Raw genomic sequence first — 12,439 nt, 5'->3', positions numbered from 1 at the left:
GTTGTAATTATCAAATAATGATTCTGGTAATAATTTTAAAAATGTGGGAAAGGTTTCTACTGACGCAGATCAGGGTAAATTAGTAATCAGTCAAGTATTGAATTGTTAACTTTTCTTAATATTCTTCTTATTATTTACTCTACAGTTTGAAATTTTACATCATTTCTGTTGCTATTGTAAAGGAAGGGTCAAGAAAATAGGTGAAGAAATAAGATAATAGTTTTCATTGAACAGTACTTTTGATGTCAACAAACTGAAGTGAAAAGTAAAATGAAAGCAAAATCAATTTTCTTGAACTTGATTTCACTTGATCGGTTCAATACAATGAAAAAATGTTTTCTGGTTTCAAGAAAAACTTTTTGGAGAATCAAACCTTTCAGAATTTCTTACATTTCTACTGGATCTAGGTGTTCTTTCTTTGGTCCAGTCTGAACAGTTTCACTGGAGGGAACGAATTTCCATGAAAATGAGAATCACTTCCATCATGATCGTCTGAATGATGATGTTTATTATTGTTGTTACCCTTTTCAATCCAACATTTAACACAAATCATATCACCAACTTTAGATTTCATTAATAAATTTCCACATTCAGGACAAACATCAGTTAATAGACAAAATCCTTGGAGTAACAGGGAAGCAAGTTTTTGGGAAATATCATCATAATTAATAGACATTTTTATCGATAAACACAATTAATACAAGATAAAGAGTAGTTAGTTTAATGGACAAAATAAAAAGGTCAAGCAAAATCACCTGTAAATCGCTTAGAGTCTTTTATAGTACTAGGTTAGACCAGAAAGATCTAGATAAACAATATGACAGTTTTGTGACTGCAACAAAAACTTGAGTTTAAAATTTGAAAGCAAACAAAACAAGATTGCCCAGTGGTTACAATAGAATAGCATTTATATTGCGCATCAGATCTTAGTTAAAGGTTAAAATGAGTGAAAGCGTTTAAAATAGCTCGTTTTTCATGGCAGTCCATATTGCAGACATGACTTTAATAAATCCTGTATCTTTGGGTCGCCCAAGACCCCTTTTCAGCCGCTCCTTCATGACTGCAATAAACTCTTTGTTACTGAGTTGTCCGTCCTCTGTGTTCAATAAAAAGATGTGGAAAAACAATTATTGGAATTGACTCGTGACTTTCTTTAACAAAGCTGGTCGAATAACCAAAATAAATTTCTTCTTACCGTTTTCATCGAAGAGAATGAAGATAACTTTGATCAAATGATCGCGAAGCTCAACATTAGCAACCGTCTTAGCTGCGTGTCGAAAAGTATCTGAATATATTTGAGAAAATATCATAAATAATTATTAAATAATACGATATATGGATATAAAAATACTGTAGTAAATGATCAATCTGAATACCTTCATCAATGGAAGCTCCTGCTATATTATAAAATGTCAATGCAATATCAACATCATTTATATTTTGAAGAAAATGGTGAAAAGTGAGATAATCTTTGAGAGTAATTCCTCTATCAGGCTGATCCATGGTGGCTGAAGGGTAGGTCTTTTTTATTCTTTTTATCATTTGGTTCTTCTTTTTCTCAGGAAAACCAGCATAAGCAATCATCAATTCAGCAAATTTGGTTTCGGAGATTTTACCATCTGATGTTGGCCCTTTTCGGTCAAACTGAAAAATATGAAAATGGAATTGGTTAATGGAAATTATTAATATGGAAAAGAAAATTTGATGAGATTCGAAAACTTGTTTCAATTGAGAGTTGAGAGGTTTTGGCATTAATCTCGAGCAATTACCTCAAGAGTCAACATTTCATCTTGGAGTTGCTTTTGAAAATCAAGAAACTTTTGGATTGTTAACTTTTCTTTCAAATCAGGCCCGAAGAAATATTTTGCCAAAGCAGAACTAACACCTCTGTAATTGGTTTTGATTTGAGAGCCTAATTTTTGACCAATGCTTGTTTGATGAAGTATAGCATTTTGGACTTTTTCAAATTCTTCATAGTCAACATTGCCGTCCCCATTGAGATCGAACATACGAAAAGCAATTTTGAAATGGCGATGAGAAACTGTTGAGAAAAAAAGAAAATATTATTTGTAATGAAAAAATAGATTACATTATTTGAAATAACATACCTGAGAGTAGTGTCAATAAAAAGAGGAAGTCTGAGTAATTGATTAAACCAAAATGACTCAATTTGTAAAATATGCTATCAGATTTGAGACCGAAGTCAAAAGAAGTTTCCTTTTATGTTGGGGAAAACAAAAAATTAGATGATAGCGCATTTAATAAGGGAAAGGTATTGAAATAAAAATCATAAAAATAAAGCAAAAACATGGGTAATAAAAGAATGCTGGATAAATGATAAAAACAAGATAAACTGATAAAATAATCTAATGACCAAACTAAAATAGGCAAATAATGAAAGGGACGATTGAAAATTGAGCTCACGGTACGCATCGTAGTAGCGAGAAGGTCATTAAGCCCTTTGTCCTGGATGAAAAGAGATATTTCATGATCAATTCGACCAATAAATTTAGGCCCATAATCTATTCTAATAATTCCACATGATCCTAGATACATGTGGTCAGTTGATTTTTCTATGAAATCAAGTAGATGTAATTACCTTTCCAACTTCAACTTTACGAAATTTTTCCAGACCCAGATTTTCAGGTTGCCTAATACCTGGAGTAACTGCTCTCAGGAAATCATCGGGCGTCATAAATACTTCTGTTTCATGGTCGTCATAAACAACTCTGATGGTAGCAAAGTATCGAAATATTTTATCTGGTGTTGAATATGATCTGATTCGGTTTTCATATTCAATCACTGTTCGATCTTGGAAAGATCTTCTTCCTTTATCTGGTTGATCAGAGATTGCTAGCTTTGGAAAAGCTTTAATTTTAGGTTCATCGTTATTGTACCAAATATAAAAGATTCCACTACCACCAATAATACCGATTAGTAGCAAAGGCAGCTTAAACCATCGATGATTGTTTTCATTTTTTAACCAGAAGCTTGAAGTAGAGAATGAAGTCTTTTGAAGACGAACGAGATTCACTTTAGGTTTTGAATAAGCTCTGTTAAAGGTGCATAGCTTTGAGCCATGGTAAAACTGACGAACTAGATTATTAGGAACAATTAAAATTTTGGCAGATGAAATGAAAGAAGCCGAGTTAAACATAATTCAGTATCAGGTTGATACTGTTTTGTTTTCTGTTTACCAAAAAACAAAAAAATTCTTTCAAGTGCCATCTATAGGTTGTAATAAAAATAAGAACCAAATTAAGCATTTAATACCACCAGATGACTCTACTTATTTAATAACATTTATACCGTTCTCTTCACCGTCTTAAATTACAGTACACTTTTCCCTCGAGTTTTTTGCCTTTTTGTTATGCTGCCATCTAGAGTAACGAGAGGGGAAACCACGAATTTTACAATTAAAACAATTAAAAAACTTAATGACTCCCCCTATGGGGAGAGAGCCAAAAAGGCTGCAAGGGGATGTCAATTGAAGAGTTCAATTGTTTCAATTGTAAAATTCGTGATTTCCCCCTCTAGTTACTCTAGATGGCAGCATAACAAAAAGACAAAAAACTCGAGGGAAAAGTGTATGTGAATAATGGTCAACCTTGAAGAAAATTGCATGATCTAATAGATGACGACTATGGTAAAATTGACACATTTGTTGCGTTAACTGCAGCTACCAGTGTATCGAAAGAATCAGACTTACCTTGATTGTTTTGACACAAATAAACGAAAATCAATACCATCCGATGAATTCACTAGGTGCACGGGGTATGTTCCAGATTCACCAATCTTTTAAGCTTTAAAGACATAAGCTTTGAGTTAAGCGTTTAAGAGTTGGGTCTCAAAATTTATTTTTTAAATTAAATGAGATACAAAATCAATATTCGATAATTTAAGCGCCTAGAATCATAATTTCTACAACAATTATTAGATTTTATCATGGGCTATATGATATTCATTATTAAATGAATTAGATCAGATTTTTCTAGGTACTTAGTCATTAGTTTGAGCGAAGCGAAGACTAAGCTCTACAAAAATAAATCTAATCTTTTGACGGTTGCGGCCAAACCATCCAATCGATTTCATTGAAATTTTGTACAAACATTCGACATATCTTTACGCATTGCAGAAAGGAGTAATGAAAAAATTCCTTACGGGGGTGGGGGTTATAATGTAAAAAGTGTGAATTTTTATGGTATTTTGGGAATAAAAGAGCCTGAAATGACGATAAAAATGGAAAAGTCTTGGTGAAAAGATTGGTGAATTTGGACCAAACCATTGTAACTTAGTCAGAGTCGGAATTGTAATAGAGTGCAGACAGAAAAGGTTCAAGCTAGTAATCTCTTTCAAAGTCCATCACTAATGTCTACCAACAAATTGGCTGCTAGTGAAAATAAGGTCCTAAGCTATTATATTACTAGTCAGCCGTAAGCCGGCGTAGTCTGAGCGCGCGTTAGAAATAAGAGCAAAAATAAATTCTAATTATTTTCCAACAAAGGTTTTTCACTCGATTGTAATATCTGAAAACATACAATAAACGCTGACTTTTCCATTCTTATTGTCATTTCAGGCTCTTTTAAGCCCAAGATACCATAAAAAATCACACTTTTTACATTTTAACCCCCATCTACGTAAGGAATTTTTTCATTACTCCTTTCCGCAATGCGTACACATGTGTTGAATGTTTGTACAAAATTTCAATGAAATCGATTGTATGGTTTGGCCGCAACCGTCAAAAGATTAGATTTATTTTTGTAGAGCTTAGTCTTCGCTTTGCTCAGACTAATAAGAACTCGAAATAGCGCTTGATCTGGAAATCGAAGAGTTCTGTTGTAAAATAACGTTCAATTTCGTTTTAAGTCTCATTTTCTTATAAACCATTAAAAGCTACATAAGGAAGATTGAAATTCATTCTGAAAATGTTTAATGGATGCAAATTCATTTTGAATTTTACCTTATTTAAATTGAGTGAATGACGAACTGATATAAACAAATAAATATGTATTAATATAATAAAAGCAATCACAATAAAAATAATAGATTTGCATGTGAGTTCCTTTAGCTATGAATCATATTCTGTGAAGTTTTATTGATCATTGAAAAGACTTATTATTACAAGTATTACAATTATTGTAATATTTTATCTCAAATGCACTCTCAATCAACAGATAATATTGCCTTTTTCACTAGAATTATTTTTTATTTGAACGAACTTATTAAGCTCATGACTAATGCTTGCTGCACCAATGATTGAACAATAAAAATAATCATCTGATTTGAGATAATATTCTCTCTGCAAACAGATAGATATTGTTCCATATATTTGATCAGATTCATTGAAGTTTTTAGCTTATCATTGATTAAGTATTCAAAATCAGATAAATTCTGGTGTTGCTAAAACTTTGAATGAAACACTAACTAGAAACTAAAAACTTGTATTCAGCACTTTAAAATAACGAGAACGATGTCCAGATTCCGATAGAATGCGAAAAACTAAACCTTTTTCTGCATCTAAAATATATTTAGTTTCCAACATTAGTCAGTTAATTGCTCAAAATATTGTTTATTTCGGTTGAAAGAAACAATCAACACAATTGTCACATTTAACACATGAATAAATGCTGAAAGGAAAATGGATAAAATTGTAAAAAAGTAAAAATGAATTTCTTTCAAATTTAGGTTCTGTCAGCTTGTAAAGCCAACCAAAATAAGTCCATTTATGCGATTTAAAAATTTGTCTGATCTATAGTTCTTGAGAAAATCAAGTTCAAAACTGAAACTTCGATCGCTTTTTATGCAATTATGGAAACAGATTTTCTCATAAAATTCATTTCATTGATATAACTTTTATGACCAACCAGAAAATGAACTTATTTTGAGGAATTAAATTTTTATTTTCTGAAAAACCCATAAGCTCGATTTTCAATCAAATCGTCCGATTTCTGTGACTGAATGAGTTAGAGAACTAGAGGCTATCTTTTTCAAACGCTAATTCAAGTTTTAGATGATTTAATGAGATTTCACTTTTACCCATTTTACCGTGAGGGAAAACTCACAATAATTATCATCGACAATAAGATAAATTGGAAAACAAAAAATTTACTCAAGACCTTCAGTGACTTTGAGAGCAATTTTTTGATTCGAAAATTGATAACACTTTCAGTTCATGAGAAATTCATAAAACAAAACTGGACAATTAGATATTAAACATCGAACTTTGATATTCATAGATTATATTATTAGTTGAGATCCATTTATTAGACTGATAATGTTTTTGCACCAATGACAAGGGCAATAGTGAGTTCATTCAGGACATTCCAGATGATTTTACGAAATATTATGTGAAAGAAAGGCACCTGGGCATCAATTCATTGGACATTTATAAAACAATGCTTTCTGATCACTATTTGATTGACTTGTTTAAGATCAAATTTAAACACATATTTACATTGTTTCAATTTAACTTGATTGGCAATGTACGTCAATTTAGATTGACCCAAAAGAAAATATGTTTTACTTCGATCTTTCTCTTCCTCTTTCTTCAATTTTTATAATAAGTATATAAAGAGATTGATTTTCAATAAAGTTATGCCCCTGGTTCCATAAAGATAACCAACTTTAATTGATTAATTATACAAATATTAATTACTTTGTAGTGAAATCAAATACTTTGAAATTTTAGTTCAAAATGATCTACAAACTATTTCTTTTAAGTTTTGTGTTCTTATCCATGCTCATAAATGATAATAATTGTGTTCAAGCTCAACGTCCACGTCGTAAGTAAATTTTTATGTAAACTTATAGCCGACAAACTGTAATAATTTTGTTTTCTATCTCGTACTCAAACTACAGGTTGTCTGGATATACCCTGTTCAAACCTGCGTTTTCAACCAGCAGAAGACGTTTGTCGTGAACGCTTTCGTGAACAATTTGGTGAGTTGAGTGGTGATGGTTTAGAAATTTTCCAAAAACCTTGTGATGGAGGACTCAATGGATATAAATGCTGTGCATGTATGAACTCTTGAGATTCTGTTCCGTTATTAATACAAATTAATAAATTGATATTGCTTTCTATTTCAGTTATCTAAGCCTTGCCAACAAATGGCTACAGCATTTGGAAGAATTGGTTGGTTTGCTTTAAACGATGAACTTGGATGGATTAAAAGATAAACGATTTATGGACAAAAGGACGAAACAAATAATTATATGATTGATGTAATAACCAGAATAAGATGCAACTTAAAACACTTCTCCCGATTATTTCATCAATAAAAATTTAATAGCATTATATCAAGCTAGTCTATCAAATTATTTCGTCAAGCTCTATTTGGTTGGTTACAAATAACGAATCAGATTTGGTCTTATCAGAACCAGCAAAAGACCAACTAAACCGACCAAAGTTGACAGACAGACGGCTTAAAAAATAGAAGTGATAACGTAAAACGTAACGCGTAAAACTTGCTTCCATTCTTGATTAATGCACAGACCAATAATCCAGTGGGTAATAGAGCAATGAGCCGAATTAAGACTATTTTCACGAACGTTCCGTAAACGATAATAGAAACAAATCGAATAATTTTTCACCAACAAAGATCGAAGTTATAATCAGCAGAATCAATTTTGCTCTGCTTTGCTTTACCAACAAGGGAGGTACCCGAGGTCATCCGAACAAATTTCAATGATTAGTGTGTCATTGAATTCGTGTTACTAACAAACAATATACAGTTCGTCGTCTTTTGAGTGGCAAATGGACAGAAGGTTCGAAAAGCGCCATTTATTGTCGATCGCTATCCATAGATCAATGTGAAAGCAATAATATGAACCCATTACGATGAGCCTTTTTGTTTAACTCATCTCTTTACCATACTTTGCATGCAAAAAATTGAATTTCATAATAATTCTGTTTGCTACCCGAAAGATTTCGAGACAATTAAACACTCATAAAACCTAATTGGTTTATGGTATAAATATTAATTTTTATTCGGATGACCTCGGGTACTTCCCTTGTAAGTACATTTTCTGGTTGATCATCAAAAGTAACGTCAGAAACATGAGTTGCAAAAAAAATCTGCTTCCATGATTGTACGCAAGGCGATCGAAGTTTCAAATTTGAACTCAATTTTCTCGAAAACCATTGATCAAAGAAACTTTTAAATCGCATAAATAGATTCAGCTTTCACATGTAGCTTTTTAAATCCCTAACTTAAAGAGTCTAAATTTGAACGAAATTCATTTTTACCGTTTTTTGGTAATTTTTCTTTCAGCATTTGTGTCAATTTGTGCATAAACATAACAATTGTGTTGATTGTGTCTTTTTAGCTACAACCGTTCATTTGAAAAATCATGATTTGCTTGATAAATGACCTTCTATGTATGACTGAAATGTTTTATTTTTAAATTTGCATAACGTGAAAACAATTAAACAGTTGAATGACTGATTAATGACGTTTTGAATTAAAAGTACAATTTTATTTTTAGTTTCAAATCATCCAAAGGACTAGATGTTATCAAGAAATTGCTAAATTACATGATCTGAGTTACAAAGAGTTATCTTGAACTAATATCAATGTCAAGTTGCCAAGTTTAATGCTTTCAAGCAGTTGGCCAATAACAAGTTTTGTGTCCTGAATTATCAACTGTTGGTCTGACTCTTCGTTTCGATTTCAACGAGACTGGTTCTAATGGTATAAATGGACTTCCAATACCAGAATCATCTGAGCTTTCCTTATCGGAAACACTTGAATTACGACCAGTCTTTTGCCATATTACTTTTTTACTGTTATTAGCTGGCGATGAAGCAAGTTTGGCTGCACTTGAATTTGATATTGAATAAGAAGCAACTGAGGACGCCAAAGGAGATGATGATGATGAAGATGATGAAGGAGATGAAGAAGTTGAGGTTGATACGGATGATGGTTTCTCGTCTTTTCCTATTTTACGAATTGTTGCTGTTCGACAACGTTGATTGTTTACTCCTTTTTTCTCGGTTAATGATGTAACTGGAGTTGAGATTACTTTGGATTCCCTTTTAGCTTGTAAATACTGTTTGTACTCCTTGAATGTGTACACTTTAGATGACAACTCATTAGACTCAGGTTTCACTAATCGACCTTCATTTCGAAATGCACCGCTTGGAATTAAAAATTTCTTATGATAACTCACATCACAGTTTGAATCCAGTTTTCCGTGTTTTTTCCCTTTACGATCACAGGCTATTAGTCGCTCAATCGTTTCAATTGTTGACTCGGATGGAGTCGATTTATTGCCACTAAATGAGTGAAGAAACGGTGGACCGACTTCTGGTATTGAACAAGTGGAACCCATCACAAGACAGACACGATTACAGAGTGATACAAGACTGGTTATGAGTAACAATGAGATTGAAAAATAAAAACAGGAAGGAAAACATGGGAGTCTGAGAGTTCATTCACGATTCTTTGACCCACCAAGAATGATTATATTCCTTGTTTTTCAATCGATTTTTTCTAATACTGTTCATTCAAATGCCATTGACCTTTTCCTTTTTCTTCCTTCTCCATGTAATGTTTGTCTCATATTCATCCACTTTACCTTGATCATCACGAAACCTGCAATTTTGAATATTGTTAATTAAACATACCAGACTATTATTGATTCATATATTTGAGCTATTAATATTAATTCCTCGATTAGATTCTACTTCAGATTGAGGAGACTCACTGAAGATATGGATTTTTATGGATAATTTTAATGCTAATTGTACTAACCACTTGTACATGAATTACCTACTTTTACATGTGCATTCTTGATTATCATCGTCATCATATTTGTACTTTGGTATTTATCGATAGACACTATCAAGTCATTTTCAGCTCTTATAGCTTTGAATAGCTCTGAAGGATGTGTTTACGAGACTTTGAAGTATCGATGAAAGCAATTAGAGATTTTTATGTTTATGATTGAATGAATTTTCATCATTTACTGAGTGATAACTAATAGACCCGAAATTCACTATTTAAGTGTTAGTAAAAGTACTGATAGAAATTTGTAATTCTTGCAAGTTTTAACATGAAATATTCTGATCTATTCTAAAGTCCAAAGTCTGATAAAATCTAGTAATCAAGTCTTACGATCGTAAGTTTTTGCAGTCATAGATTTACATTATCTGAGTTTATTTGATGCATGCAAAATTCAAAATAATACCGTTCAATTATGACTGCTAGATTTTTTCTGAGCTTGAGTCAGCTTGATTTCATTGATTTGAAAACAATCATATGAATTTGATCCTGGTCTTTATTGATCACGCAAATTTCGATTGTTAAATGGTTTCAGACACCCATTCATTTACTGAATTATCTTTGACTATATAAGTGAATAATCTATATAATCAATAATATTATCTAACAATATCTAACTTTAAAATCTGGTTCAACAGTAGTCAATTTCAGTAGCTTTTGAATGAAAAACAAATGAAGTGCATAATCCAGAATCTAAATTATTTATTGAGTAATAGGCAGTGATGCCCTATTCGCCGAAGAGCGAAATACAAAGTATCAAAGTAGCAGATTAATTTATACATCTTGAAAGAAGATTATTTTTCATTTTTCTTGATATCATTTTTGTGTCAATCCTGGTTAATGCTGGTATTGAATAGAAGGGTTGTAAGTTATGGAAGATTAAGAATATTATTGAAGGTTAAAAAAGAATGATAAGTTACTGTTAGCATTTCAGGGGACTAATCTGTTTTGATTTTGTTTAATTTTCAAAAATCTACTAAAAATTGGTTTAGTAATTGCTGTGACTCACCTGTCGTCAAGTCTCGAGATAAACCATTTGAATTTACCAGGATTTCCAAAGCAGCATAACCTAAACCTGATATCTAAATAATAGTAAACGTGGGTGGGGATGGTGTTCGCTTGTCGCGCGAACTACAAGTATGTAAGATTGATTGATATACAAATTTCCATACAAAAGGATAGGTATGGGTGTGAGATTACATGATGAGAGGAAATTGCATCGAGTGACAATTTACAACGGGATGAGAGTATTTCCTTTAAGCAATGTTGAGATAATGAGTATATTGTTCAAGTTTAAGAGTTGAGTTCAAGAATTTTGAGGTTCCTTGTTGGATCTAGCATAATATTAACAGGAGTTTTTCTTTGAGTGCTTTATAGTACCATACATTCTCCTGATTAGGCAGTCAACTTGGGTTGTATTGACTTTGGTGATTAGCCAGTGGAATTGACCTGGAGTACCAAAGGCACAGGATAATTGATATTTATGATTCATGAAGATAGGACATGATTGGATTACATGCTGTGGAATGGCCGAACCGATTCCACATCTACAAGGCTTCTTGTGATCATAAGTAAAATCATATATCCCGATTAGGAACTTAACCTTCCAGTTGATTTCTCTTAGTTTGGTAAAGTATTTTTCAGGCCAAAAGTAAGAAATCCTATTTCGGTATTTTTTGAGAAATCTTTTAGTCATGAAGTCGTGAGTAATCTGAAGTGTCATTGGGTTGATACCAAACCAAAGATTCCGAGAGGAAACTATTGGACCAAGATTTTGATCCAACTCAATCAACCTCTGGTAATAAGTGGGAATAACTCCATGCTCCAATAGGTGTTTAATTCCTTTGTTAATTGTTATCTCAAGAGATTTGGAAATGAGGCAGCCATTGGTTGTAAGATATCCAAGAAGTTCTCTTTTCTCAAGGAATTGAGTCTTATTTATGAGTCTGAATAAGAGACCATATTGGTCTTCGAGTCTCTTTGTTAGAGAATCATTTTTGATTAAATCATCGACGATTAATGGAGATAAGTAGAGGAAATGGGAGTTGTTGAAGGTGTTGATGATCATTTGTCTGGTCGTAGGAGGCATTAACTTGATTATATTTTTCTTTTTAAGTAAATATTCAGTCTTTTTCTTGAAGCATTTAGTAAATTCATCATAGTCAATAAGGGTGATACAAGGTTTGATCGGGACTCCTAGAACTACAGATACTTGTACTTGTTTAATTTGAGCGTCTGATGCAGAGATTATGGTTTGGATAACCCTTGATTTAGCCGGAAGAATGTCCAAGTTGGATTTGTTGATTATGGCTTTCATTTCGTCGAATCGTTTTTCTAACGCAACCATCAAGCTGGGTTGTCTAAAGGCAATATTTATGAGATCATCGGCATAAGCCAATGTCTTGGCAAAGCTAGGAGGTCTTCGAGGTTGTTTCTTATTTCTGAACGAACCAACTTCTTGTAAATCATTAAGTACCCTTTGAAATCCATAGGCATAAAGGACTGGTCCAAGTCCTGAGCCTTCAGGAACACCTGTTTTGATATCCTTCCATTTCATTGAACTTTTGGTGAGATATGCAGCTTTCCGATCAGTTAAAAAGGCAACAACCATATAAACCAGAGAGAGAGGACAATTGAGTCCAATTAGCGCATCAATA

General features: G+C 32.5%; 1 protein-coding gene and 1 long non-coding RNA gene across 3 annotated transcripts; one reads left to right on the top strand and one right to left on the bottom strand.

The window, feature by feature from the left end:
* Positions 1 to 643: 643 nt before the first annotated feature.
* On the bottom strand, positions 644 to 3,194 carry LOC107365316 (calcium uptake protein 1 homolog, mitochondrial). Of its 2 annotated transcripts, XM_015932799.3 has the most exons (7): positions 2,600 to 3,194; positions 2,425 to 2,466; positions 2,109 to 2,217; positions 1,770 to 2,041; positions 1,377 to 1,644; positions 1,196 to 1,285; positions 699 to 1,096 (listed from the first exon to the last, which is right to left on the bottom strand). In XM_015932799.3, the coding sequence occupies exons 1-7, from the start codon at positions 3,155 to 3,157 to the stop codon at positions 957 to 959; spliced, it is 1,479 nt and encodes a 492-aa protein (XP_015788285.1). In that variant the 5' UTR covers positions 3,158 to 3,194; the 3' UTR covers positions 699 to 956. The 2 variants fall into 2 exon arrangements, with proteins under 2 accessions (XP_015788286.1, XP_015788285.1); XM_015932800.3 differs by lacking the exon at positions 2,425 to 2,466 and having other exon boundaries at positions 644 to 1,096.
* Positions 3,195 to 6,585: 3,391 nt separating this feature from the next.
* On the top strand, positions 6,586 to 7,294 carry LOC149093651 (uncharacterized). The gene is made up of 3 exons (XR_016200104.1): positions 6,586 to 6,782; positions 6,859 to 7,017; positions 7,087 to 7,294. It is a non-coding gene; the product is annotated as an uncharacterized LOC149093651 (long non-coding RNA).
* The last annotated feature ends 5,145 nt before the right edge of the window (positions 7,295 to 12,439 follow it).

The sequence above is a fragment of the Tetranychus urticae genome, chromosome 3, assembly GCF_039701765.1.
Source record: "Tetranychus urticae isolate SD_2017Ah chromosome 3, NJAU_TeUrti_SD_1.0, whole genome shotgun sequence".
NCBI lineage: Eukaryota > Metazoa > Arthropoda > Arachnida > Trombidiformes > Tetranychidae > Tetranychus > Tetranychus urticae.
This window is presented reverse-complemented; position numbering and strand designations above follow the sequence as displayed.

What these genes read in the sequence shown, in the direction of transcription:
- LOC107365316 (XM_015932799.3), bottom strand. Translation starts at nt 3,157, where the DNA reads ATGTTTAACTCGGCTTCTTTCATTTCATCTGCCAAAATTTTAATTGTT. An exon ending in TTTATTGACACTACTCTCAG is followed by an intron (nt 2,042 to 2,108) that starts GTATGTTATTTC and finishes TTTTCTCAACAG; the next exon opens with TTTCTCATCGCCATTTCAAA. An exon ending in ATGAAATGTTGACTCTTGAG is followed by an intron (nt 1,645 to 1,769) that starts GTAATTGCTCGA and finishes CATATTTTTCAG; the next exon opens with TTTGACCGAAAAGGGCCAAC.